General features: G+C 39.0%; 1 protein-coding gene across 1 annotated transcript in view; it reads right to left on the bottom strand.

The window, feature by feature from the left end:
- Nucleotides 1–24,255, bottom strand: part of LOC131361372 (protocadherin-9) — a 232,219-nt gene that overhangs the window by 122,582 nt on the left and 85,382 nt on the right. Inside the window, exon 3 of the mRNA XM_058402431.1 lies at nucleotides 1,807–1,908. Coding sequence (XP_058258414.1) covers nucleotides 1,807–1,908 — 102 coding nt within the window. The remainder of the gene's footprint in view (nucleotides 1–1,806; nucleotides 1,909–24,255) is intronic.

The raw sequence follows: 24,255 nt of genomic DNA, 5'->3' as shown, positions 1-24,255 counted from the left end.
TGACATTTTAAAAGAACCTTGTGCTTGTGAATTAAATGAGATTTGTAGTGTTTCAGGGAGATTTCTTTTAATTATATATATATATATATATGGTTAAAAAAATAAAACACTTTGGTTATTAGTAATTTGTAGAGTGCTGCCTTTCCAAAAAAACTCCTCCAGACACCTGCAGTGTTAAAACTGCTGACTGATGTGATTGTTCTGGCACAGCGTGTCCTGCTAGGACCGAGCCGTGTCTGCCAAATTACATTAGAGAGTCATTACGGGTGTTAAAATCTCAATTACACCATTTTTAGTTTTCTTAATTAGATGTACACTTCCTGATGAAAAGTGTGGGCTGGAACGAATAAAAATAAAAATAAATAAATAAATAAATAAATGAAAAACAAAAAAATGGAAGTGCTATGAAGATACATTTGACTCAGATGGGATTAGTTGGGATTAAGATAGATAGATAGATAGATAGATAGATAGATAGATAGATAGATAGATAGACAGACAGACAGACAGACAGACAGACAGACAGACAGACAGATAGATAGATAGATAGATAGATAGATAGATAGATAGATAGATAGATAGATAGATAGATAGATAGATAGATAGATAGAGATTATATAAAGACAGATTACACTAAGGTGCTGATTGGTCAGTTGCTGCATCATTTGTTATGACATCATCATGTGGTGGTTGGAATTTAAATTTCCAAACATTCTGTTCACTTGACTTCAAAAGAAATGTTTGTTACAACTGAAACTATTTTCATTTCAAAGAAAAAATATTTTCATTCATTCATTCATTCATTTTCATTCATTCATTCATTCATTCATCTATAGTAAGCACTTTATCCTGATTACGAATGCAATGGATTCAGAGCTTATTGGGAACACTGGGAGACAGGAATACACCCTGGAGAAGATGTCAAGGGGCCATGCACCCACACACAGGGCAAACAAACATCGCTAATCCACCTCCTAGCATGTTTTTTGGTGGTGGAATGAAAAAGAAGCACCTGGAGGAAACCCACACAGACACAAGGAGAACATTCCAGAAACTTGAGCTCAGGATTCCACTAGAGACACTGGAGCTGTGAAGCCGCATCGCTAGCAGCAGATTATAAAAAAAAAAAAAAATCACATCACCAAATAAAGTTTGAATGGAACAAATGCTACAGGCTAAAGGCAACACTGAAATCTGGCTAAGAAGAAGAAGAAGAAGAAGAAGAAGCAGTAATAATACGAATAGCAGCAGTGCTCTCACAACATACAAGTGACATTTGACAAAACTTGAAGAAGAGTCAAACCATGAGTGTATTCAGCACTGCACTGGACTCATTAAGAGCTCAAAATGTCACTCATGTCTCCAGAGCTCCAAACGCTTCAATTTCAGCTCGCAGTCTCCCAGTGTCTTCATTTTCGTTTCCAGAAATGAGCTGTGAAAAGTTCCCAAGCAAACCCAATCGACACAGCTGAGCCCGTGGTGACGGTGCGAGAGCGGCGAGAGAGAGCGGCGCGAGAGCGGCGAGTGGGCGTGATGTGTGTCGATACATGTGCATGGAGCAGCTTGTGACTAATTAAACTTTAACTCTTTTTTCTTTAAACAATATTAGCCAGAAATATAGGATAAAAAGCCTAAGAGAAGGTCACAGTGCGGCCATTTTCATTTTACTCATGTCCTCTAAATTCCTATTCATCTGCCTACAAGACAGAACTCCATCACTGTGGCTTTAATTATTCTATCACGTCTACATCCTGTGTGTATTGGTCCGTTTCACAGATTTTAGACACGGCTGCTTTGCTTACTCACCAGCGGCGTACACGGGGTCCAGTATTCAGGGTTCAGGTCAGTTCTAGAGCGCAGGTCCAGATAATCAGGGTTCAGTTCAGTCCGAGCACGTGTTAGAGTCCCCTAGAAATAATAATACAAACAGAAGGGTTAGACGTCTACTTCACAGGCATTTTTAAGGCTGCTTACAAGTGCAGAATGAAACCCTAGTGTGGTTCTTGAGGCAGACGAGAACACAACACAAAGTCCGAAATGATGCACTACACACCCCACACACTTACACTATACACTCTAGTCTCTTGTGTATATTAGATGTGTCATTTTATCTCCAATGGAAGTTTTTTTGTTTTGTTTTTTTTTTAACTGGAAGTATAACCTTCCCCAGTTTCCCAGTTTCAAATATACGTCCACCGGAGGCATGCGTCATCCAGCATCAACACCTGGTAGCCCTGCCCTTTTTCTGATACGTAAGCAGAGCTGCGAGTGTTGAGTGTATGAAATGTCCAACATTCCACACATGAATAATTGCATCACCTTGATGGACTGTTCAGTCTGGTGAACACACAACTCAATTTTTCTACCACACAATGGCACACAATAGTGCAGAAGTCATGAAATTTGAGATGCAGCTACACAGGTGTGAAAACAACAAGTCCAACAAGTCCGTCTCATTTAGTTAGTTAAGTAGCCTTTGTTTGTCACATATACATTACTGCACAGTGAAATTCTCTTTGCATATCCCATCCTTAGAGGGTTGTGGTCAGAGCACAGGGTCAGCCATGATGCAGCGCTCCTAGAGCAGGGGGAGGGTTGAGGGCCTTGCTCAAGGGTCCAACGGTGGCAGCTTGGCAATGCTGGGGCTTGAACCCTGATCTTCTAATCAGCAACCAAGAGCTTTAATCACTTGAGTTTGGATCAGTAAGATTCAGCAAGTGATCTGACTCTGAATCAAAGAAGCTGGGTTTTTTGTAGCTTTTATTTATTTATTTATTTATTTATTTATTTATTTTTCAGGTGGCAAGGGACAAACTGAGAAGCAATAACATGTGATCTTGATCTCTTGAACTGACACAAAACACAATAAATATTTATATAATTATCTATAAGTTTATTTAGCACCAGCTTTGGGTCCTCCATGCTCAGGTAATTTGTTTATGCACATGGTTTGTCATGGTTGTGATGAATATGAAATCCCATCAGCCACTGACAGGTGAAGTGAATAACACTGATGATCTCCTCATCATGGCACCTGTTAGTGTGTGGGATATATTAGGCAGCAAATGAACATTTTGTCCTCAAAGTTGATGTTAGAAGCAGGAAAAATGGACAAGCGTAAGGATTTGAGCGAGTTTGACAAAGGGCCAGATTGTGATGGCTAGACCACTGGATCAGAGCATCTCCAAAACTGCAGCTCTTGTGGGGTGTTCCCGGTCTGCAGTGGTCAGTATCTATCAAAAGTGGTCCAAGGAAGGAACAGTGGTGAACCGGCGACAGGGTCATGGATGACCAAGGCTCAATGATGCACGTGGGGAGTGAAGGCTGACCCGTGTGATTCGATCCAACAGACGAGCTACTGTTGCTCAAATTGCTGAAGAAGTTAATGCTGGTTCTGATAGAAAGGTGTCAGAATACACAGTGAATGACAGGTCAGGGTTGTTTTGGCAGCAAAAGGGGGACCAACACAAAATATTAGGCAGGTAGTTATAATGTTATGCCTGGTCGGTATATCATGCTTGTCTAGTGTTTGTTTATGTTACGCCGTCCTAGTCATTGTTTACATGTCTCTCACATTTAATTAAATACTTCACACTTGCATTTGTCTCCTATCAGTCAAGGAGATTTTTACATTTACAGCATTTGGAAGACGCCCTAATCCAGAGCGATATTTTTTTTATACAACTGAGCAACTGAAGGTTAAGGGCCTTGCTCAGGGGGCCCAGTGGTGGACATTTGGTGGACCTCCGATAGGTAGTCCAACACCTTAACCATTAAGCTACCACAGTTTTCATGTTGTTTCTTACGAGGATATTTTCAGCCCTGGACTAATATTTTATTGATTTATTTATTTTTGTCTTTGGTCCATTTAATTATGTGGAAGTGTGAAACTAAACCAAACTTGGCAAAAGGTGTGGACGAAAAGGTGTGAAAAAGTGAAGGTTCTGTGGGTAGTTACACCAGTTAAGCTTCACCAACAACTAAAACGTTCACCAACATTTGGTGTTTATCTGAAAGAAAGAAAGAAAGAAAGAAAGAAAGAAAGAAAGAAAGAAAGACTTTCTCACAGATCTGTAGCATTACTGCAGTAGAAAAATTCTAGTGTGTATGTTCATGTGTTTGTGTGAGTGTGTGTGTGTGTGTGTGTGCGTGTACTGTTGTGTTGATGCTGGCAGTCACACATGCTCTCCTTTTCTTCTCCATCTTCTCCACCCACACTCGCATGTTTATCAAAGAGTGGCCCAAATTAAAATAGATGTATTTTATTTTATATAACTTTAATATATTCGGATCAGCATGTAAGCAGGTGGCGGTGTGTTTCTGTCATGAGTGCTGTGTGTGTGTGTGTATATGTGTGTGTGTGTGTGAGTGAATAGGGCTGAATCTGGACTGATTGCTTTTCAGTGCTCAAGTGTGGCTCTGAGTCCTGGCTGAAATGTCACACCGCTGATTGGGTTCTGTCACACACACACCCCGTTTCCTGTCATACATTCCACACCAGGGACTAAAGCACAGGTATTGCCGGGGATGCGATGGTGGCTGGAATGAAACCTGTGCTAATTTGTGCGTTGCTTGGTGTCGAGAGAACCTGTCGCTTTTTGTATGTTTTTTTTTTCAGTATGAGTAAATCTCTCATTAAGATAATCATGAGATTAAAAAACAGCTTTGTTCTTGTCTGTACATCAGTGTACATTTTATGTGTGTGTTTGTGTGTGTGTGTGTGTGTGTGTTTGCATGCTTTACTCTAAATTATTCATAAACTAAGCAACCTCAAATGCTATTTAAATAGCTGGATATCTAGATGAAAGCTGAAACCTAATGCTGAATCCCAGATGGCTTCCTATAGTGCACTACATAGGCTTTGGGAGTATTTATAATATTATTTATGTAGTGCACTTCTGTAGGGTGGAGGAAGCCATTTGGAATCCAGCCAATAATCCAGCCAATTATTGTTGCACAGAAGAAAAAATTTATTTAATGTTTTTCGAAATGGCTCGTGAAACTGAAAAGAGTTCGGATCCACGACGTCTCTCTGACTGGATTAATTAATAAAGTTTTCCTTTATCAACAAGTCTGAAGTGTTCGAATTAAATTCCTGGTGTCTTTTCACATTTCTTCTAAGTCAAATTCATGGTCACATTTTTGTGAACTAACACATACGTAACATATCATTTATAAGTCAAGACAAAATTATATGCGGTCTGTGTGACATACAATATCGCAAAAAAACATTACTATTGGTCACAAACAATGCTTTTAATGCATTGTAATGCCTTATAAATACATGTGTAGCATGTTATAATTCATTCATAATGCATAATGATGCATTTACAAGCAGTCTTGGAGACATATGATGCCAAAGACATTATTATGTCACAAAGACTGCTTATTTATTTATTTATTTATTTATTTATTTATTTATTTATTTATTTATTTATTTACAACTTCACTGACTCACTAGACAACCCGGAGCAGACGTTTTGGCATTATTACATCACAAAAAATGCTAATAAATGCATTGTTATGCCTTATAAATACATGTGTAACATGTTATAATTCATTTATAAACGCATAACGATGCATTTATAAGCAGTCTTGGTGACATAATAATGCCAAAAACATTAATAAGTCACAACGACTGCTTATAAATGCATCATTATGCCTTATAAACACATGTGCAACATGTTATAATGCATTTCTAAGGCATAACGATGCATTTATAAGCAGTCTTTGTGACATAACGGTTTCTTTTATATTGGTGTTATAATGTGTTATGAACAGTACTTACAATGCATCATTGTACTGTATGACAAAAATGCATAGTGTATAGATTGCATAGTGCTTTATAAGTGCATTATAAGATGATACAGATGTTCAGAATTAATTTTAAATGTATCCTTCATAGAAAATGAATGAGACATTACTTCATAGAAAGCCATAAGTTGTTATTCATCTACAATGCTATAAGTAATATCTATCTTTTTTTTTGTTTGTTTTATTCCAGTATAAATTGTTATTCTACTTCGGTGTGTTGTTGCTAGGTGACTAATTCACATAGCTACAGCTTGATTTTTTCCCCCGGTCATTGTTACCATCCTGATAGCCGTCCATGCTTAAAATCCCCAATGAAACGAAGAAGAAAACAAGCAGCTGGAAAAAATAAGAGTAGCTGGCAACCCTTGACAGCACTACAAAAAAAAACAAAAAACTGTTTGTACTTATTCACTTATCCAACATCCGACACTTAACGCCACTTGACAACTTTGTTCCACAAATAAATGAAATAAAAATAATTCCATTTTCTTTCAGCCTCCATTTTGGTCTTGATGTGAAGTTGAAATTTAGACTCAGTCTTCAGATGAACAATTCAAGGACACACACACACACACACACAGCAAGTATTTTTCTCCCAAGACATCAAATAAAAAGTTTAAAAAATCCCATTCCTATTGGGAAGGCTCCTATTATTTTATTTTATTTTATTTTATTTTATTTTATTTTATTTTATTTTATTTTATTTTATTTTATTTTATTTTATTTTATTTCTTGTAAACTCCCTATATGTTCCTATATGACCCCACATGTAGTAATAGATATGAATAATTACGTTAGCACCACTTCAAATATCATGACCCCTGCTATGCCAATTTCTGATCCTAATCCATCCTAACACCTCATGACAACTTCCACAACAGCTTTATGATATTTATTTCAGTCTTATGATGCATGATTCCTGAAAAGAGTTTTTAATTTTGATGATCAGAGAGTGAGCTCAAACTGGAGGCGTGTCAAGGACACACTCACTCACTCACTGAACACTACACAACGTTCAGCAAACACTCAGAGCTTGGCACTTTTCCGCCATTCCAGGAGATTAAAAAAGCTGGGATTGTTTACGTGCTGGGAGAAAACGAGGCCTTTTTTTCATTCCTCCATCTCTCCATCTCTCTGTGCCTTAATGAGGACTCGAACCGGAGCGCTGTAAATCGCGTTGGGTGTGTGTGATGTATGCCGTAATTATCTGTTGATTTACACAATGGCCTCGGCGTAATGAGGCAGAGCCCGGAGCATACATCACTGTCTGAGCACACTGAGAGCATAACAAACCCGCTCGCTCTAACCTCTCCTCCCTCGCCTCTTCTGTCTTCTCTTTCCCCAACCATCAAACCCCCTCCGCCCTCCCTCTCTTCGTCCGCCTCGACATTTTTCTCTCCTCTCTCTCGCACACTTTGCGTCAGGGTTACGCGACGTCAGTGAGTTTGTGGCCCAGCGCGACGTGTGTGTTTTTTATTTATTTATTCAGCATGGAGCTGTTAGCACCCACGCACTGCGTTTTAATTAATGTCACGTTGACCTGCAACACACACTCCACCAGTTGGCAAAACAACTTAATGCCAAGCTCCGTTCTGCCTCGTGCCATTACACAGAATGAGAATGAGAGAGAGAGAGAGAGAGAAAGAATATACATGTCAAATACATCTCGCTTACTCCTTATTCTCTATACACATGAGCGCAACATGTGATGAGAAAGAAAGAAAGAAAGAAAGAAAGAAAGAAAGAAAGAAAGAAAGAAAGAAAGAAAGAAAGAAAGAAAGAAAGAAAGAAAGAAAGAAAGAAGACGGGTAGTACATGGAAGCAGGAATGGATGGATGAAAAGAAAAATAGATAGATAGATAGATAGATAGATAGATAGATAGATAGATAGATAGATAGATAGATAGATAGATAGATAGATAGATAGATAGATAGATAGATAGATAGATAGATAAAAAAAAAACTCTTCTTGATGTAACAGTCTAACATTTCTCACACTTGGCTACACCTGGGACCTTGCTATGGCTCAGTGCCTGTAATTCTTCTGCAAAATTTTAACTGGAGATGCCCTAGCACACATATATACACACACACACACACAATAAAGAACACAGACATGCAAAAGAGAATAGATTTAGAACACAAATTGTTACAAGTTACAGCTCAGCTTATGTTATTAATACTGAAAATGCAGCAAAAAGTTGTCATGTAAACAGGAGAACATCTGTACTATATACACAGTGAGAAATAAACTAGGAAACATGAGCCAGTGGGGATAAGGAACACTTTTAAACACTTCCACACAGATGTTAGTGTATTTTATCAGTGAAAGTAGAACAGTGTACATCTTTTAGTCATCCAGAACACTGCATTGCTCTCAGCCAATCAGAACACTGTACTGCCCTCACCTAATCAGAACACTGTACTTCTTTCAGCAAATCAGAACACTGTAGTGCTCTCAGCCAATCGAGGTAGGCCAATCGAGTCAAGGTAGGTAGATGATAGATAGATAGATAGATAGATAGATAGATAGATAGATAGATAGATAGATAGATAGATAGATAGATAGATAGATAGATAGATAGATAGATAGATAGATAGATTATCTATATCATTATGTGCATAGAGAAGTATGTGCAAGTTGTACTTACAGCAGATAAAGTGTTAGAGATAGACAGAAATAGAGATAATATACAGTGTATACACATATATTATATATATTTTCATTTCATTTCATTTCATTGTCTGTACCGCTTATCCGAGCTATACTCGGGTCACAGGGAGCCTGTGCCTATCTCAGGAGTCATCGGGCATCAAGGCAGGATACACCCTGGACGGAGTTATATATATATACAGTGAGGGAAAAAATTATTTGATCCCCTGCTGATTTTGTATGTTTGCCCACTGACAAGGAAATGATCAGTCTGTAATTTTAATGGTAGGTTAATCTGAACAGTGAGAGACAGAAAAACAACAAAAAAATCCAAAAAAACACATTTCAAAAAAGTTATACATCGATTTGCATTTTATTGAGTGAAATAAGTATTTGACCCCTTTGCAAAAAATGACTTAGTATTTGGTGGCAAACCCTTGTTTGGAATTTGGGCCCACTCCTTTTTGCATCCACGACCCATTTTCAATGCCCTGGCTGAGGGAAGGAGGTTCTCACTCAAGATTTGACGTTACATTGCTCTGTCCATCGTCCCTTTGATGCAGTGCGGTTGTCCTGTCCCCTTAGCAGAAAAGCACCCCCAAAGCATAATGTTTCCACCTCCATGTTTGACGGTGGGGATGGTCTTCTTGAAGTCATAGGCAGCATTCCTCCTCCTCCAAACACAGCGAGCTGAGTTGATGCCAAAGAGCTGGATTTTGGTCTCATTTGACCACATGACCTCTGAATCATTCAGATGTTCACTGGCAAACTTCAGATGGTCCTGTACATGTGCTTTCTTTAGCAGGGGGACCTTGCGGGTGCTACTGGATTTCAGTCTTTCACGGTGTAGTGTGTTACCAATTGTTTTCTTGGTGACTATGGTCCCAGCTGCCTTGAGATCATTGACAAAATCCTCCAGTGTAATTCTGGGCTGATTCCTCGCCATTCTCGTGATCATTGAAACTCCATGAGGTGAGATCTTGCATGGAGCCCCAGACCGAGGAAGATTGACAGTCCTTTTGTTTTTCTTCCATTTGGGAATAATCGCACCAACTGTTGTCACCTTCTCACCAAGCTGCTTGGCGATGGTCTTGTAGCTCATTCCAGCCTTGTGTAGGTCTACAATCTTGTCCCTGACATCCATGGACAGCTCTTTGGTCTTGGCCATGATGGAGAGTTTGGAATCTGATTGATTGCTTCCTTCTGTGGACAGGTGTCTTTCATACAGTTAACGAGCTGAGATTAAGAGCAGTCCCCGAGAGTGCTCCTACTGTAATCTCAGCTCCTTACCTGTATAAAAGACACCTGGGAGCCAGAAATCTTTCTGACTGATAGGGGGTCAAATACTTATTTCACTCATTAAAATGCAAATCAATGTAGAACTTTTCTGAAATGTGTTTTTCTGGATTTTTTTGCTGTTATTCTGCCTCTCACTGTTCAAATACACCTACCATTAAAATTACAGACTGATCATTTCTTTGTCAGAGGGCAAACGTACAAAATCAGCAGGGGATCAAATAATTTTTTCCCTCACTGTATATATATATATATATATATATATATATATATATATATATATATATATATATATATATATATATAATGTTTATATGAAATTAACAATATGTACATTATAATTATATTATACAGAGAAAATATTATCATTATATTATAGCAGAATGTACAGGGTGGAGCAGAACTGCAAGGTGGTGAAGTGTAGTGAGATGTGAGTATCCTAGCAGTGTGCTGTAGAGTTCAGTAGATTTATGGTTGTAGGGAAAAAACTGGTCCTGAACCTGCTGGTTCTAGTGCAGATGGACCTGTATCTGCTCCTGGACGGAAGGAGGTTGAACAGGTTATGACTAGGGTGGGAGGAGTCCTTGATGATTTTGTGTGACCTGCACAGACATCTACTGAGTACTGTTGTACTCTCAGCCAATCAGAACACTGTATTGCGCTTAGCCAATCAGATCATTATACTGCTTTCAGCCAATAAGAACTCTGTACTGTTCTCAGCCAATCAGAACTTTGTACTGTTCTCATCCAATCAGAACACTGTACTGCTTTCGGTCAATTTGAAAACTGTACTGCTCTCAGCGAATCAGAACTCTGTACTGTTCTCAGCCAATCAAAACACTTTATTGCTTTCAGCCAATCAGAACTCTGTACTGCTCTCATCTAATCAGAACTCTGTACTGTTCTCAGCCAATCAAAACACTTTACTGCTTTCAGCCAATCAGAGCTCTGTACTGCTCTCATCTAATCAGAACTCTGTACTGTTCTCAGCCAATCAAAACACTTTACTGCTTTCAGCCAATCAGAACTCTGTACTGCTCTCATCTAATCAGAACTCTGTACTGTTCTCAGCCAATCAAAACACTTTACTGCTTTCAGCCAATCAGAGCTCTGTACTGCTCTCAGCCAAACTGGAAGTAATTCCAGTCTGTCTGCTGTGTAATTTGCCTCCTGGGGAGATCATTAATGTGACATATACACAAGACTAAAACACAATGACATCTGAAGGCACAATGACATTATCATGAATATCATTCCACACTACGTGAATACGATTAACAGCAGAGAGAGTGATGAAGCCAGCTACGGACTGTAACGTGAGTGTGTGTGTGTGTGTGTGGTGTTTTTGTAACCTTGTAAATATGATTTTCTGTAAGAAGACCTTCTAAATAAATGATGACAGATTATCCTGGCAAACTGGATAAATGAAACACACACACACGAACACACACACACACGTTTGTCTTGGTATCCTTGCAGGACATTCAGCTGATATAATTATTAATGTAGTTTAATAACAGTGCACCTACATCTTACTCTGGTTCCAAGGGGTTGCTAGCAAGATACACCCCCACCCCAAAACACACACACACACACACATTTACTGCATGACTACATGTGTACATGACAGAAGATACTGTTACTTACAAGCTTATGGTTTGTGTTTGATTTACTACAGATACCATATTGCTTCTGCATTATTGCATGTCATAACAATAAAATGTGGTAAATATTTAAATATTTATTCTATTTCTTTATACAATTTATATTAGTCATTCTTTTTTCATTTATTTTCCTACTCTTTGTTTTTTTTTTGTTTGTTTTTTTCCTTTGGAATTTCTGAGGAATTTTTTGGCAGAGTAAAAATGTGAAATCTGGAAAGACAATATAAAATAGAATTGCAGCACCAAATACTGAGATCTCTCTCTCTCTCTCTCTCTCTCTCTCTGTCGCTCTTTCTGCCTCTCTCTCTCTGTCTGTCTCTCTCTCTCTGTGTCTGTCTGTCTATCTCTCTCGCTCTCTGTCTCTCTCTCTGTCTGTCTCTTGCTCTCTCTGTCTCTCTCTCTCTGTCTGTCTGTCTCTCTCTCTCTCTCTCTCTCTCTCTCTTTTTTAAAGACATAATTTTGTTTCATTTCCAGACTTTCCTTTTTTATATACTGCTTTAACAAAGATGTAAAAGACGTTCCCGTTTTCTAAGACTATATATGGTATACATACAGAGTATACACATTAAACTAATAACCACAGCTGTATAATCCTCCCACACACAAACACACACACACACATACATGTAGTTGCTGGAACAAAAGAGAAGAAAGAAGGCAGAATATTGTTTTGTCACTCTGCACTGTTCATATTTAAAGGCTTGACCCGAGAGTGTGTGTGTGTGTGTGTGTGTCACTGAATGAAACTACAAACACATCTGTCTGTGTGAATCGGTGAGTCACGATGTGAGGCCACTGATTAAAGCCTGGAATGCGTCGGATAATTAATTTGATGGCTGCTCTTCTGTCCGTCCTCTGCAGATAATGAGGAGAAATTCTCCGTTAAAGACGCCACACACGCTCAGAGCACTTCTTCCAAATGAGGTTCAGTGCACCTGGCAAACTTTGACCCACTGCCCACAAGGGAGCTTTGAATGATGAGTGTCTTAAAGGGAGAAAAACAAATAAATCCATCCTGTAATTTTTGCTGAAAGACAGAGTGAGAGAGAGAGTAGAAAAGAGTGTGGAAAGAGAAAGAATATTTTTTGTTGAAAGAGAGAGAGAGAGAGAGAGAGAGAGAGACAGACAGAGAGAGACAGAGACAGAGAAAGTGAGAGATAGATAGACAGACAGAGAGAGAGAGAGAGAGAGAGAGAGAGAGAGAGAGGGAAAAAAGTTATAGAATATATGTGGAAACACTTCTGGCTTACTCCTTATTGTCTTTCAATATGAGTGCTACATCTGGTATGAAAGAAAGAAAGAAAGAAAGAAAGAAAGAAAGAAAGAAAGAAAGAAAGAAAGAAAGAAAGAAAGAAAGAAAGAAAGAAAGAAAGAAAGAAAGAAAGAAAGAAATGGGTGGATGCATGGATGGATGGAGGGATGAATAGATGGATGGACAGATAGATGGATGGACAGAAGGATGAATGGATGGACGGATGGCTGGATGGATGGATGGCTGGCTGGCTGGATGGATGGATGGATGGACGTACAGACGGACAGACGGATGGATGGAAGGCATAATAAATAAGTGGATGGATGGAGGGTTGGATGGTTGGATGGAAGGTTGGATGGAAGACAGGAACAAAAGATACAGCTGAAACCAGATATTTACATACACTTCAGAAAAAACACAAAAACTTTTTTTTTCCTTACTGTCAAACATTAAATCAGAGTAAACTTTTTCTGTTTTAGATCAATCAATATTTTTTGCATTTGCTAAATGTCAGAATCGAGCGAGGGAGAATTTTTATGTATTTTTTTTTTTATTACTTTCATCAAAGTCAGAAGTATACATACACTAATTTTATTGTGTCTTTAAACAAAAAGAAAACTCCAGATGATTCCATTCTGAGCTTAAGAAGCTTCTGATAGGTTAATTGATTCCATTTGAGTTAATTGGTGGCACACCTCAAACACAGAGCCTCTTTCTTTGACATCATGGGAAAATCAAGAGAAATCAACCAAGACATCAGGAAAAGAATTGTGGACCTCCACAAGTGTGGCTCATCCTTAGGTGCAATTTCCAGATGCCTGAAGGTCCCACGTTCATCCGTTCAGACAATAATACGCAAGTATAAAAAACAAGAGAATGCACAACCATCATACCGCTCAGGAAGGAGACGGATGCTGAGTCCCAGAGAGGAACATTTTTAGTGCGAAATGTGCGAATCAACCCCAGGACAACAGCAAAAGACCTTGTGAAGATGCTGGCTGAAACTGGTAAGGCAGTGTCATTACCCACACTAAAATGAGTCCTGTACCACCATGAGCTGAAAGGTTACTCTGGGAGGAGAAAGCCATTACTTCAAAACCACCATAAAAAAGACAGACTACAGTTTGCAACTGCACATGGGGACAAAAATCTTAATTTCTGGAGACATGTCCTGTGGTCTGACGAAACAAAAATTGAACTGTTCGGCCATAATGATAAACGGTATATTTGGAGGAAAAAGGGCAAAGCTTTGAAGCCTCAGAACACCATCCCAACTGTGAAGTATGGGGATGGTAGTATAATGTTGTGGGGCTGCTTTGCTGCAGAAGGGACTGGTGCACTTCACAAAATAGATGGCATCATGAGAAACAAAAATTATGTGGATATATTGAAGCAACATCTGAAGACATCAGCCAGGAAGTTAAAGCTTAGGCGCAAATGGGTCTTCCAAATGGACAATGACCCCAAGCATACCTCCAAATTAGTTACAAAGTGGCTTAAGGACAACAAAGTCAAGGTATTGGAGTGGCCATCACAAAGCCCTGATCTCAATCCCATAGAAAATTTGTGGGCGGCACTGAAAAGGCGAGTGCGAGCAAGAAGGCCTACAAACCTGACCCAGTTACACCAGTTCTGTCAAGAGGAGTGGGCCAAAATTCCAGCAAACTATTGTAGAAAGCTTGTGGAAGGATACCCGAAACGTTTGGCCCAAGTGAAACAGTTTTGGGGCAATTCTACCAAATACTAAGGAAGTGTATGTAAATTTTTGACTGATGAAAGTAATAAAAAAAAAAATTCCATAAAATTCTCCCTCGCTCGATTCTGACATTTAACAAATGCAAAAAAAATGTTAATATTTATTGATCTAAAACAGAAAAAGTTTACTCTGATTTAATGTTTGACAGTAAAGAAAAAAAAGTTTTTGTGTTTTTTTCTGAAGTGTATGTAAATATCTGGTTTCAACTGTATATGGATAGATCTTTTATATTTTTTACATTATTATATTTTTATTCAAGCTTTATTCCTACTAAAATATAATACATTACTACTAAAAATCTAAATAAATATTTTTTCTTGCTTTAATATTTTTGTTAGATTGTTGAGTCTGGCTTTAAAGTTATACAGTGAAGCTACTGGGAATCGAACCCATAACCATCTGTTCAGAGCACAGTGTTAAGCACTGAGCTCCCCAGCCCCTCGTTTGGTCTGATTATTATTAAACACAGTGGTACAGGCATGTTAGGCGTGTGATGAATGCGTCTCCTGCCGCATTAATAGTTTAAAGCTCAGTAAAATCAATCGACGCATTATCCCCTCCGTCTCTGGAGATCAGCGTGCAGCCTTTAATATATCGCCTTCATAAGCCGCCTTTCTCCTCCTTCTGCTGTCACTGACTCACAGGGGCTCTCTCACTCTCTCTCTCTCTCTCTCTCTCTCTCACACACACACACACACACACATATAAATAAATAAATAACTGCATGATGGTTTCCTGAATATTTATGTGTGATGATATGATGTCTGTTATTATTATTATTATTATTATTATTATTATTATTATTATTGTTATTATTATCTATTTATTTATTTATCTATTTATATATTCATTTATTTATTTAACTGTACCTGATGGTTATTACTATTTTTGGTAAATTAAAGAGATGTTTCAAAGTCTCTCTCTCTCTCTCTCTCTCTCTCTGTTGTTCTCATAAATAAATAAATAAATAAATAAATAAATGATAATTTCCTATATATCCTAAATATTAATGTATGCTGATATGATAAATCTGTTTCTAATTATTATTATTATTATTATTATTATTATTATTATTAGTAGTAGTAGTAGTAGTAGTAGTAGTAGTAGAAATATCCATTTATACAAATTATTTATTTATGTATTTATTTTTTTTACTGATGGTTATTACTATTTTTGGTAAATTAAAGAGATATTTAAAAGTCTCTCTCTCTCTCACTCACTCACTCACCTACTCTGTCTCTGTGTCTCGGTCTCTCTCTGCCTCTCTCTGTCTAGATTTACACCAGTCTATCTATCTATCTATCTATCTATCTATCTATCTATCTATCTATCTATCTATCTATCTATCTATCCGTCTATCTCAGGTACTATATCACTCCTTCAATCTTTCACTCATTCTAGATCTACCTCTTTCCATCTCTTTCTCACCTCTACTTTTCTCTCTCTCTCTCTCTCTCTCTCTCTCTCTCTCTCTATATATATATATATATATATATATATATATATATATATATATATATCTCTACAGTGTACCTTTTATTAGAAGCATCTGTATATCTGATAATTCATGCAATTATCCAATCAGCCGGCCATGTAGCTGCAGTGAGATGAATAAAATATTGCATATACAGGCCAAGAGCTTCAGTTATAGTTCCTATTACCAAAAAAAAAGATCGGGGTGAAAAATGTGATCTCAGTGACTTTAGCTGTGGTGCCAGACGGACTGGTTGGACTATTTCAGAAACTGCTGGTCTCCTGGGATTTTCACACTACTGTTTATAGAGAAAAAAAGAAGAAGGAAAAACTTTTCTTCTGTATGAAGAAATGCCTGGTTAAGGAAAAGGTCAGAGGAGAAAGTTTGGCTGGACAGGTTTTATCTGAAAGAACAACTAGAATACCTCAAATAACCACTCTTTATATCCATGGTGAGAAGAAAAGCATGTCAGGATGAACAACACAACAAAAATCTCTCTCTCTCTCTCTCTCTCTCTCTCTCTCTTTCTGAGAACTTAAATAGCAGATATAGATGAGGAAAAGAGGTGTAACAGTGTTGAGGGGTATTTACTGAGTGTCATTAATCTGATAAAGGTGAGAGGGCAGAGAGGTAAGGTGAGATAGTGTGAGACAGTGAGGTGAGAAAGACACCTGGGAAAAAGGCTACAGATGAAGTGAGTGAGTGAGAGAGAGAAAGGGGGGGATGGGATTGATAGAGATAATTGGATGTCACTTTATTTGAAGGTCTTTACATGATATTTGCATAAGTCCTTCATTATTCAAGATTCAGTAGCTTTATTGTCAAACACACAAGGTCCATTTTACAATGACATTCTGAGTTTGTGTACTGTTCATGAGAGCTACAGGAAAAGATATAAAAAAAAAAAATAAATAAAATAAATAAAAAAAAAAAATAATTAATAATAATAGCAATCATGATAATGATGATTATTATTATAATACATATAATAAGACATAAACATACATAAACATTTATAAAGACTTATAGGAGATGCCAGCTGTCATAGAAATTGCTTGACTTTATTTATTTATTTATTTATTTATTTATTTATTCATTTATTTATTATTATTATTATTATTATTATTATTAAATTACTGATGTAATTATTTCTTTTATTTCATAAGATTATATCTTGATAATCAGTGACTGTAATTGGGAATTTTTAGTTTTTCTCTAGAGTCAGTCTTTCTTCCTTCCTTCCTTGCTTCCTTCCTTCCTTCCTTCCTTCCTTCCTTCCTTCCTTCCTTCCTTCCTTCCTTCCTTCCTTCATCCTTTCCCTCCTCTTCCTTCCTTTTTTCCTTCCTTCCTTCCTTCCTTCCTTCCTTCCTTCCTTCCTTCCTTCCTTCCTTCCTTCCTCCTCTTCCTTCCTTCCTTCCTTCCTTCCTTAACTCCCTCCCTCCTTCCTTCCTTCCTTCCTTCCTTCATCCTTTCCCTCCTCTTCCTTCCTTCCTTCCTTCCTTCCTTCCTTCCTTCCTTCTCTTCCTTCCTTCCTTCCTTCCTTCCTTCCTTCCTTCCTTCCCTCCCTCCCTCCCTCCCTCCCTCCCTCCTTCCTTCCTTCCTTCCCTCCTTCCTTCCTTCCTTCCTTCCTTCCTTCTTTCCTTCCTTCCTTCCTTCCTTCCTTCCATCCTCCCTCCCTCCCTTCCACGCTCCCTCCCTTCTTTCCTCCCTTCCCTCCTTCCTTCGTTTCCTGCTTTCTTTCTTTCTTTCTTTCTTTCTTTCTTTCTTTCTTTCTTTCTTTCCTATATTACCTGAGATTATATCTTAATAATCAGTGACTACGTAACAGGGAGTTTCGAGTTCAGATACATACATACACAGTCCAAAAAAAAAATAAAAATCCATATTAAACCTATATGTTATTGCAGTGTAATATCTATAATTGTAAAAACAGTCACTATGCATAGAGAAGGTTTTCACTTTTTACAGAGTTATTAGCAAATGAAAATCCCACAGCACTTGCAAATTATCTTTTGGAAGTCTTCACATTTGTTCAAATTCTCAAATTAACTGCACATTGCAAGCTATATGTCACGCTTAAATAATGGCTCCCATGGCAACAAGAGCCAGGCATGTCATGATGTTTTAGATTCTCTACCATTCACATTGTCATTTGCTTCATTTCCCTGATTGTGTTATCATGTTCTTTATTTTCTACTTGATTAGGTTGTATATTTATACTCGGTGAAATCTTGTAGTGCATTTGTATTGTAAAGTCTGAGCCTTGTTCTCGTATTTCCAAGGTCCTGGTTTGAATGCATGCCTATTTGCACCATTTATGATAATGGATTATCCTAGTTTAACCCTGTCGGCATGTGTTTTGACCCCCGCTATAGACAATGACAATAATTTTGTGAAAGGGCCTAATGAACTACATGCTGAGTGTACACATTTGCTCCATGCCTCACTGCACTGCATTTTACACTGAAATGATACAGCCTCTGAAATAAATAGTATTTTCTTTGTCGCTGCTGCGGTACCATCAAGGGTACGACACTTCTTTATACTCTTAGTATGCATGTATCCTTTTACCTTTAAAAAATGATTTAAGGTAAGTCATTGAACCTTAAGGACTACTGTGAAGATTGGAAAAATGCCAGATAACATTTTTTTTTATACTTAAACTGCCTGGCCTGTGCCCACTGTTTTTGGCTGGCAGAGTGGAACCTGATATGCTTTTCAATTCACTTCAATTCAATTGTATTTTATTTGTGTAGCACGAATTTAACTACAGGATATTGTAGCTTTATAAAAGCAGATCAATTATACATCAATTATACAGTTTAATAAATTTAATATTATATCTAATCATCAAGCTGGTGGTCAGGAAAAACTCCCTGAGACGATACTGGAAAGAAACCATCCATCCATCCATCCATCCACACATCCACCCATCCATCCATTATTCTTTTTTATCCACCCATCCATTATTCTTTTTGTCCATCCATCCATCCATCCATTTATTATTCTTTTTATCCATCCATCCATCCACTATTCTTTCCACCCATCTGTCCATCCATCCACAGGCAATTATAAAGAATTCCTTCCTGTAATGGTGTACTATATGGTCAAACAGTGCAACTGCATATCCAGGAAATTCATTCTAGTTTCTAATACATTTTCTAATTTGTGCATTTTGGGATTCTTTTCTGTCCACCACGGTCGTACAGAGTCGTTATCTGAGTTGTCATGGCTCTGCTATCAGCTTCCTCGAGTCTGATCATTCCCCTCTGACCTCTCTCATCAAGAAAGCCTGCAGAACTGCTCCTAACTAGATGTTTTTTTGCTTGTTTGTTTGCTTTTCATGCCATTCTGTGTCTAGAGATGGCTGTACATGAAAATCGCAGAAGATCAACAGTTTCAGTAAACATCTGCAAAAACAACCCCTTTCTGATGTTTGAAGTGAACATGATCTTAAGCTCTTGACCTGAATCTGCATGATCTTATGCATTGCGCCGCTGCCACGTTGGGTTGGATAATTGCACGAACGAGGCAGTGTACAAATACTTCTCTTAAAGTGGTTGATGAATTTATATTTTTAATGACATTCTACTGCATACAGCTTTGTGAAAAAAGGTGTTGTGAATTGAATTAGACTGAACTGAAAGCAAGAAGAAAGAGAGACTCTGCTCCTAAACCTCCTTCTCAGCCTGACGCAATGGCTTTGAAGCTGACACCAGGCATGGAGCAATACTCACCAATGAATAAAGGCTGGAACAAAGGATATAAACAAAGAGAAAAAGTTAGGAACTATAAGAAGCTGAATATCAACACTAATGACAAATCAGATCACTCACTTATTGGTAATTAACAAACAACCTTCAGTGCAGAAGAACACCTCATCCACTTATTAAAAAAATGCTCTTTAACTACACCTCAGGACACTCAATGACTCCCAGTTGGCCCTGTCTTATTTTTCCACATCCAGCATGGAAACCATTCTTGCCTCATCCATCACTGTTTAGCTCAACACCCACAACAAACAGACCACAGCGAATTCGACTTCCCCTCAGCAGCTCTCAATCAAGGAGCTGCATGACACCAGGGCCAGGAAGAGAGCTGAAAAGATCAACAGTGATCCCACACAGACAGGAAACCACCTGCTCCATCAAGTACCCTCAGGAAAAAAATAAAATAATAATAAAAAAACAGAACTATTAACAAGCACCACCTGAACAGTTTCTTGCTGGTTGTCATATCTTTCCTGAGCAGGTTAGCCAAAAACGAAATAAAAATCAGTTGAAAGAGTGTAAACGATGTATTCTTAAATTTCCTGTCGAATTACACTAATTCAGTCAAATTAAGATACTTAACCTGGCTAACACTGCTAGCATTAAAAATAACTCTGGGCACTTACAGATTCTCAGGTTGTATTCTTTTTCTCAGAAAATCCAGCCTTTCTGTGGAATACAAATAACTCCCACATTGGAGATGAATACAAATTCCATTTTCACCAAAATATCCCAGGTTATGCACGTACACCGAGATTCCAGGTTGCTTTAGGCATGCCTGACTGGAAAGCCTGACAATTTTTTTTTTGTCATGTGTCATGTGATACTGTATAACACTAATTATAAGAGGTGCCTTTGACAGTGATCTTTTAACTCATTTGACGAGTCCAATCTAGAGTGAATTGATCACCAATGTTGTGTTAAGAATGTACAAAGGATTACATTTACAGCATTTGGCAGACACCCTTTTCCAGAGCAATGCATGTTTTTATCTCATTTTTGCTCAAGGACCCAGCCGTGGCAGCTTCGTGGACCTGGAATTTAAATTCACAACCATATGGTAACTAGTCCAACACCTTGTTAACTAAGCTACCAATTAGTACCAATTAGAGGAAGAAGCAGCAGCAGCAGAAGAAGAAGAAGCTGAAGAAGAAGAAGAACCAGCAGCAGAAGATGAAGAAGCTGAAGAAGAAGTATAAGAAGAAGAAGAAGAACCAGCAGCAGAAGATGAAGAAGAAGTAGAAGAGGAAGAAGCAGCAGCAGCAGAAGAAGAAGAAGCCAAAGTTGAAGAAGAAGAAGAAGAAGAAGCAGCAGCAAAAGAAGAAAAAGCAGCTGCAGAAGAAAAAGAAGAAGAAGAAGCAGAAGAAGAAGAAGAAGAATAAGAAGAAGCTGCAGAAGAAGAAGAAGGAGAAGAAGAAGGAGAAGAAGCTGGAGAAGAAGAAGGAGCAGCAGCAGCAGAAGAAAAAGCAGCCGCAGAAGAAAAAGAAGAAGACAAAGAAGCAGAAGAAGAAGCCAAAGCTGAAGAAGAAGAAGAATGTTGGTAGGTCAAGTGGTTAAGGCTCTGGGTTGTTGATCAGTGTTCAAGCCCCATCACTACCAAGCTGCCACTGGTGGGCCCTAGAGCAAGGCCCCCCATCTTCCACTGCTCCAGGGCCACTGCATCATGGCTGACCCTGCTCTCTGACCTCAACACGCCAAGGGTGAGATATGTGAAGAAAGAATTTCACTCTGCAGTAATGTAGATGTGAGAAATAAAGGCTACTTAACTTGAAGAAGAAGACTTTAAATCATTGACAGCATTTTAGTTTAACAAAACACACACTAGGTTTGGTTCACTTCCTGCACATAATTATCTCACTGTACAAGAAAACAAAATTCAATCCCGGAATTATGTCTGTAAGCAGATTTAAATATAGCTACTAAAAAACATGAGAAGCTGCATATTTTTTCCCCCTTAAACTGCCATTGAATAAGTGCCACATCATCACCAATCCTTGTGACAAAGACCACTGTCAAGAAAATGTGCTGGGTCTGATTTCTCAGGGTTTAACATCTCCTGAGTTCTGAAGCCGAGACTAAGGACTACTGAAGAAGGCTGTAGGCTGTGTAAGGATTTCAGATGATGGAGAACATTCTCTTTTTCACTCGGCCAATTCTGACCTCACAGGACACGTAATACTCACTCAGAGGGACAAGGTTACTGACTGAAAAAAAGAAAGAGCTGATCAATTAGGCAGAAGGACAAGCTAAGGACAAGAGTGTGTTGGTGTGTGTGTTTGTGTGTCTTTAGTGTTTGATTGGGAATGTTGGTGAGGAGGCACTGCTGTTTAATGGTGAATGATGGGTTTTGATTTTAAAAATATTGGTAAAATTGGTGATCATAATCTAGCCATGGGGTCACAGTACAGTGACTTCTGTGCCGGTCCCAAGCCCGGATAAATAGAGAGGGTTGTGTCAGGAAGGGCATCCGGCGTAAAACATTGCCAAATTTAACCATGCGAATCATCAGTAGTCTAAATTTCATACCGGATCGGTCGAGGCCCAGGTTAACAATGACCGCCATCGGCGCCGTTGACCTACAGGGCGCTGGTGGAAATTGGGCTACTGTTGGTCGAAGTAGAGGAGGAAGGAGAGTGCGTAGACAGAGAGAGAAGAGAAAAGTTAAGAGTGTAGGACTGAGAATAGGAACTCTGAATGTTGGTACTATGACAGGGAAAGGTAGAGAGCTGGAGAGAAGGAAGGTGGATATACTGTGTGTACAGGAGACTGGGTGGAAGGGTAGCAAGGCTCGTAGTATAGGAGCAGGATTCAAGATGTTTTCTTATGGTGTGGATAGTAAGAGAAATGGGGTAGGTGTGGTCCTGAAGGAGGAGTTTGTGAGGAATGTTCTGGAGGTGATGGGAGTCTCAGATAGGGTGATGAGTCTGAAGTTAGAGGTTGAAGGGGTGATGTTGAATGTTGTTAGTGGTTATGCCCCACAGGTAGGTTGTGAGTTAGAGGAGAAAGAGAGATTCTGGAGTGAATTAGATGAGGTGATAGAGACTATTCCCACGGGTGAAAGAGTGGTGATAGGAGCAGATTTTAATGGACATGTTGGTGAGAGGAACAAAGGTGATGAGGAGGTGATGGGCAAGTTTGGAGTTAAGGAAAGGAACCTTGAAGGACAGATGGTAGTGGACTTTGTTAAGAGGATGGACATGGCTGTGGTTAACACTTATTTTCAGAAGAGGGAGGAGCATAGAGTGACTTACAAGAGTGGAGGTAGGAGCACACAGGTAGACTACATCCTATGTAGAAGAGGCAATCTGAAAGAGATTAGTGACTGTAAAGTGGTAGTGGGAGAGAGTGTAGCCAGACAGCATAGGATGGTGGTGTGTAGGATGACTTTGATGGTCTGTAAGCAGAGGTCAAAGATAGAGATGGAGAAGAAAACCAAGTGGTGGAAGCTGAAAAAGGAGGAATGTTGTGAGGAATTTGGAAAGAAGTTGAAGCAGGCTCTGGGTGGTCAGGTAGTGCTGCCAGATGACTGGGAAACTACAGCAGAAGTGATCAGGGAGACAGGAAGAAAGGTGCTGGGTGTGTCATCTGGAAGGAGGAAAGAAGATAAGGAGACATGGTGGAAGAGGTTAGCCAAGAAAAAGTGTGACATGGACAGAACTGAAGAGAATAGACAGCAATACACTACACTATACACTAGTTTAGACACTAAAGATGGAGAGAAGGACTAGTGGCAGACAGAGGAGTTCAGAGTGGAGGTGGGACTGCATCAGGGATCGGCTCTGAGCCCCTTCCTGTTTGCTATGGTGATGGACCAGTTGTCAGAGGAGGTCAGACAGGAGTCTCCTTGGACAATGATGTTTGCAGATGACATTGTGATCTGTAGTGAGATCAGGGAGCAGGTGGAGGAAAACCTGGAGAGGTGGAAGTTTGCGCTGGAGAGAAGAGGAATGAAAGTCAGTCGTATTAAGACTGAGTACATGTGTGTGAATGACAGGGAGGGAAGTGGAACAGTAAGATTACAGGGTGAAGAGGTGAAGAAGGTACAGGAGTTTAAATACTTGGGGTCAACAGTCCAGAGTAATGGAGAGTGTGTGAAAGAGGTAAAGAAGTGAGTGCAGGCAGGTTGGAATGGGTGGAGAAAGGTGTCAGGAGGTCTGTGTGAAATTTCAGCGAGAATCAAGGGGAAGGTGTACAGGACAGTGGTGAGACCAGCCATGCTGTATGGTTTAGAGACAGTATCACTGAGAAAGTGACAGGAGTCAGAGCTGGAGGTAGCAGAGCTGAAGATGTTGAGGTTCTCTTTGGGAGTGACAAGGTTGGACAGGATTAGGAACGAGTACATCAGAGGGACGATTCATGTCGGACGTTTGGGGGACAAAGTAAGTAAGTGCTGTGGTGTTGGTTTTGGTGTATAATGTGGTGTTTGATGATCATTGTTGATGTGTGTTGGAGTTTGATAAGAGTGTGTTATTAGTCCTGGACAGTGAATTTGAATCTGTATTTGTTGATGTGAGTTATACAGATGTTTCGTGAGCATGGCTCAGTGTCTTTAATATAAATATTTGATTAAATGTTA

The sequence above is a fragment of the Hemibagrus wyckioides genome, linkage group LG11 (genome assembly GCF_019097595.1).
Source record: "Hemibagrus wyckioides isolate EC202008001 linkage group LG11, SWU_Hwy_1.0, whole genome shotgun sequence".
Classification (NCBI taxonomy): Eukaryota; Metazoa; Chordata; class Actinopteri; order Siluriformes; family Bagridae; genus Hemibagrus; species Hemibagrus wyckioides.
The sequence above is the reverse complement of the archived record's forward strand: the minus strand, read 5'-3'. Positions and strand labels throughout refer to the sequence as shown.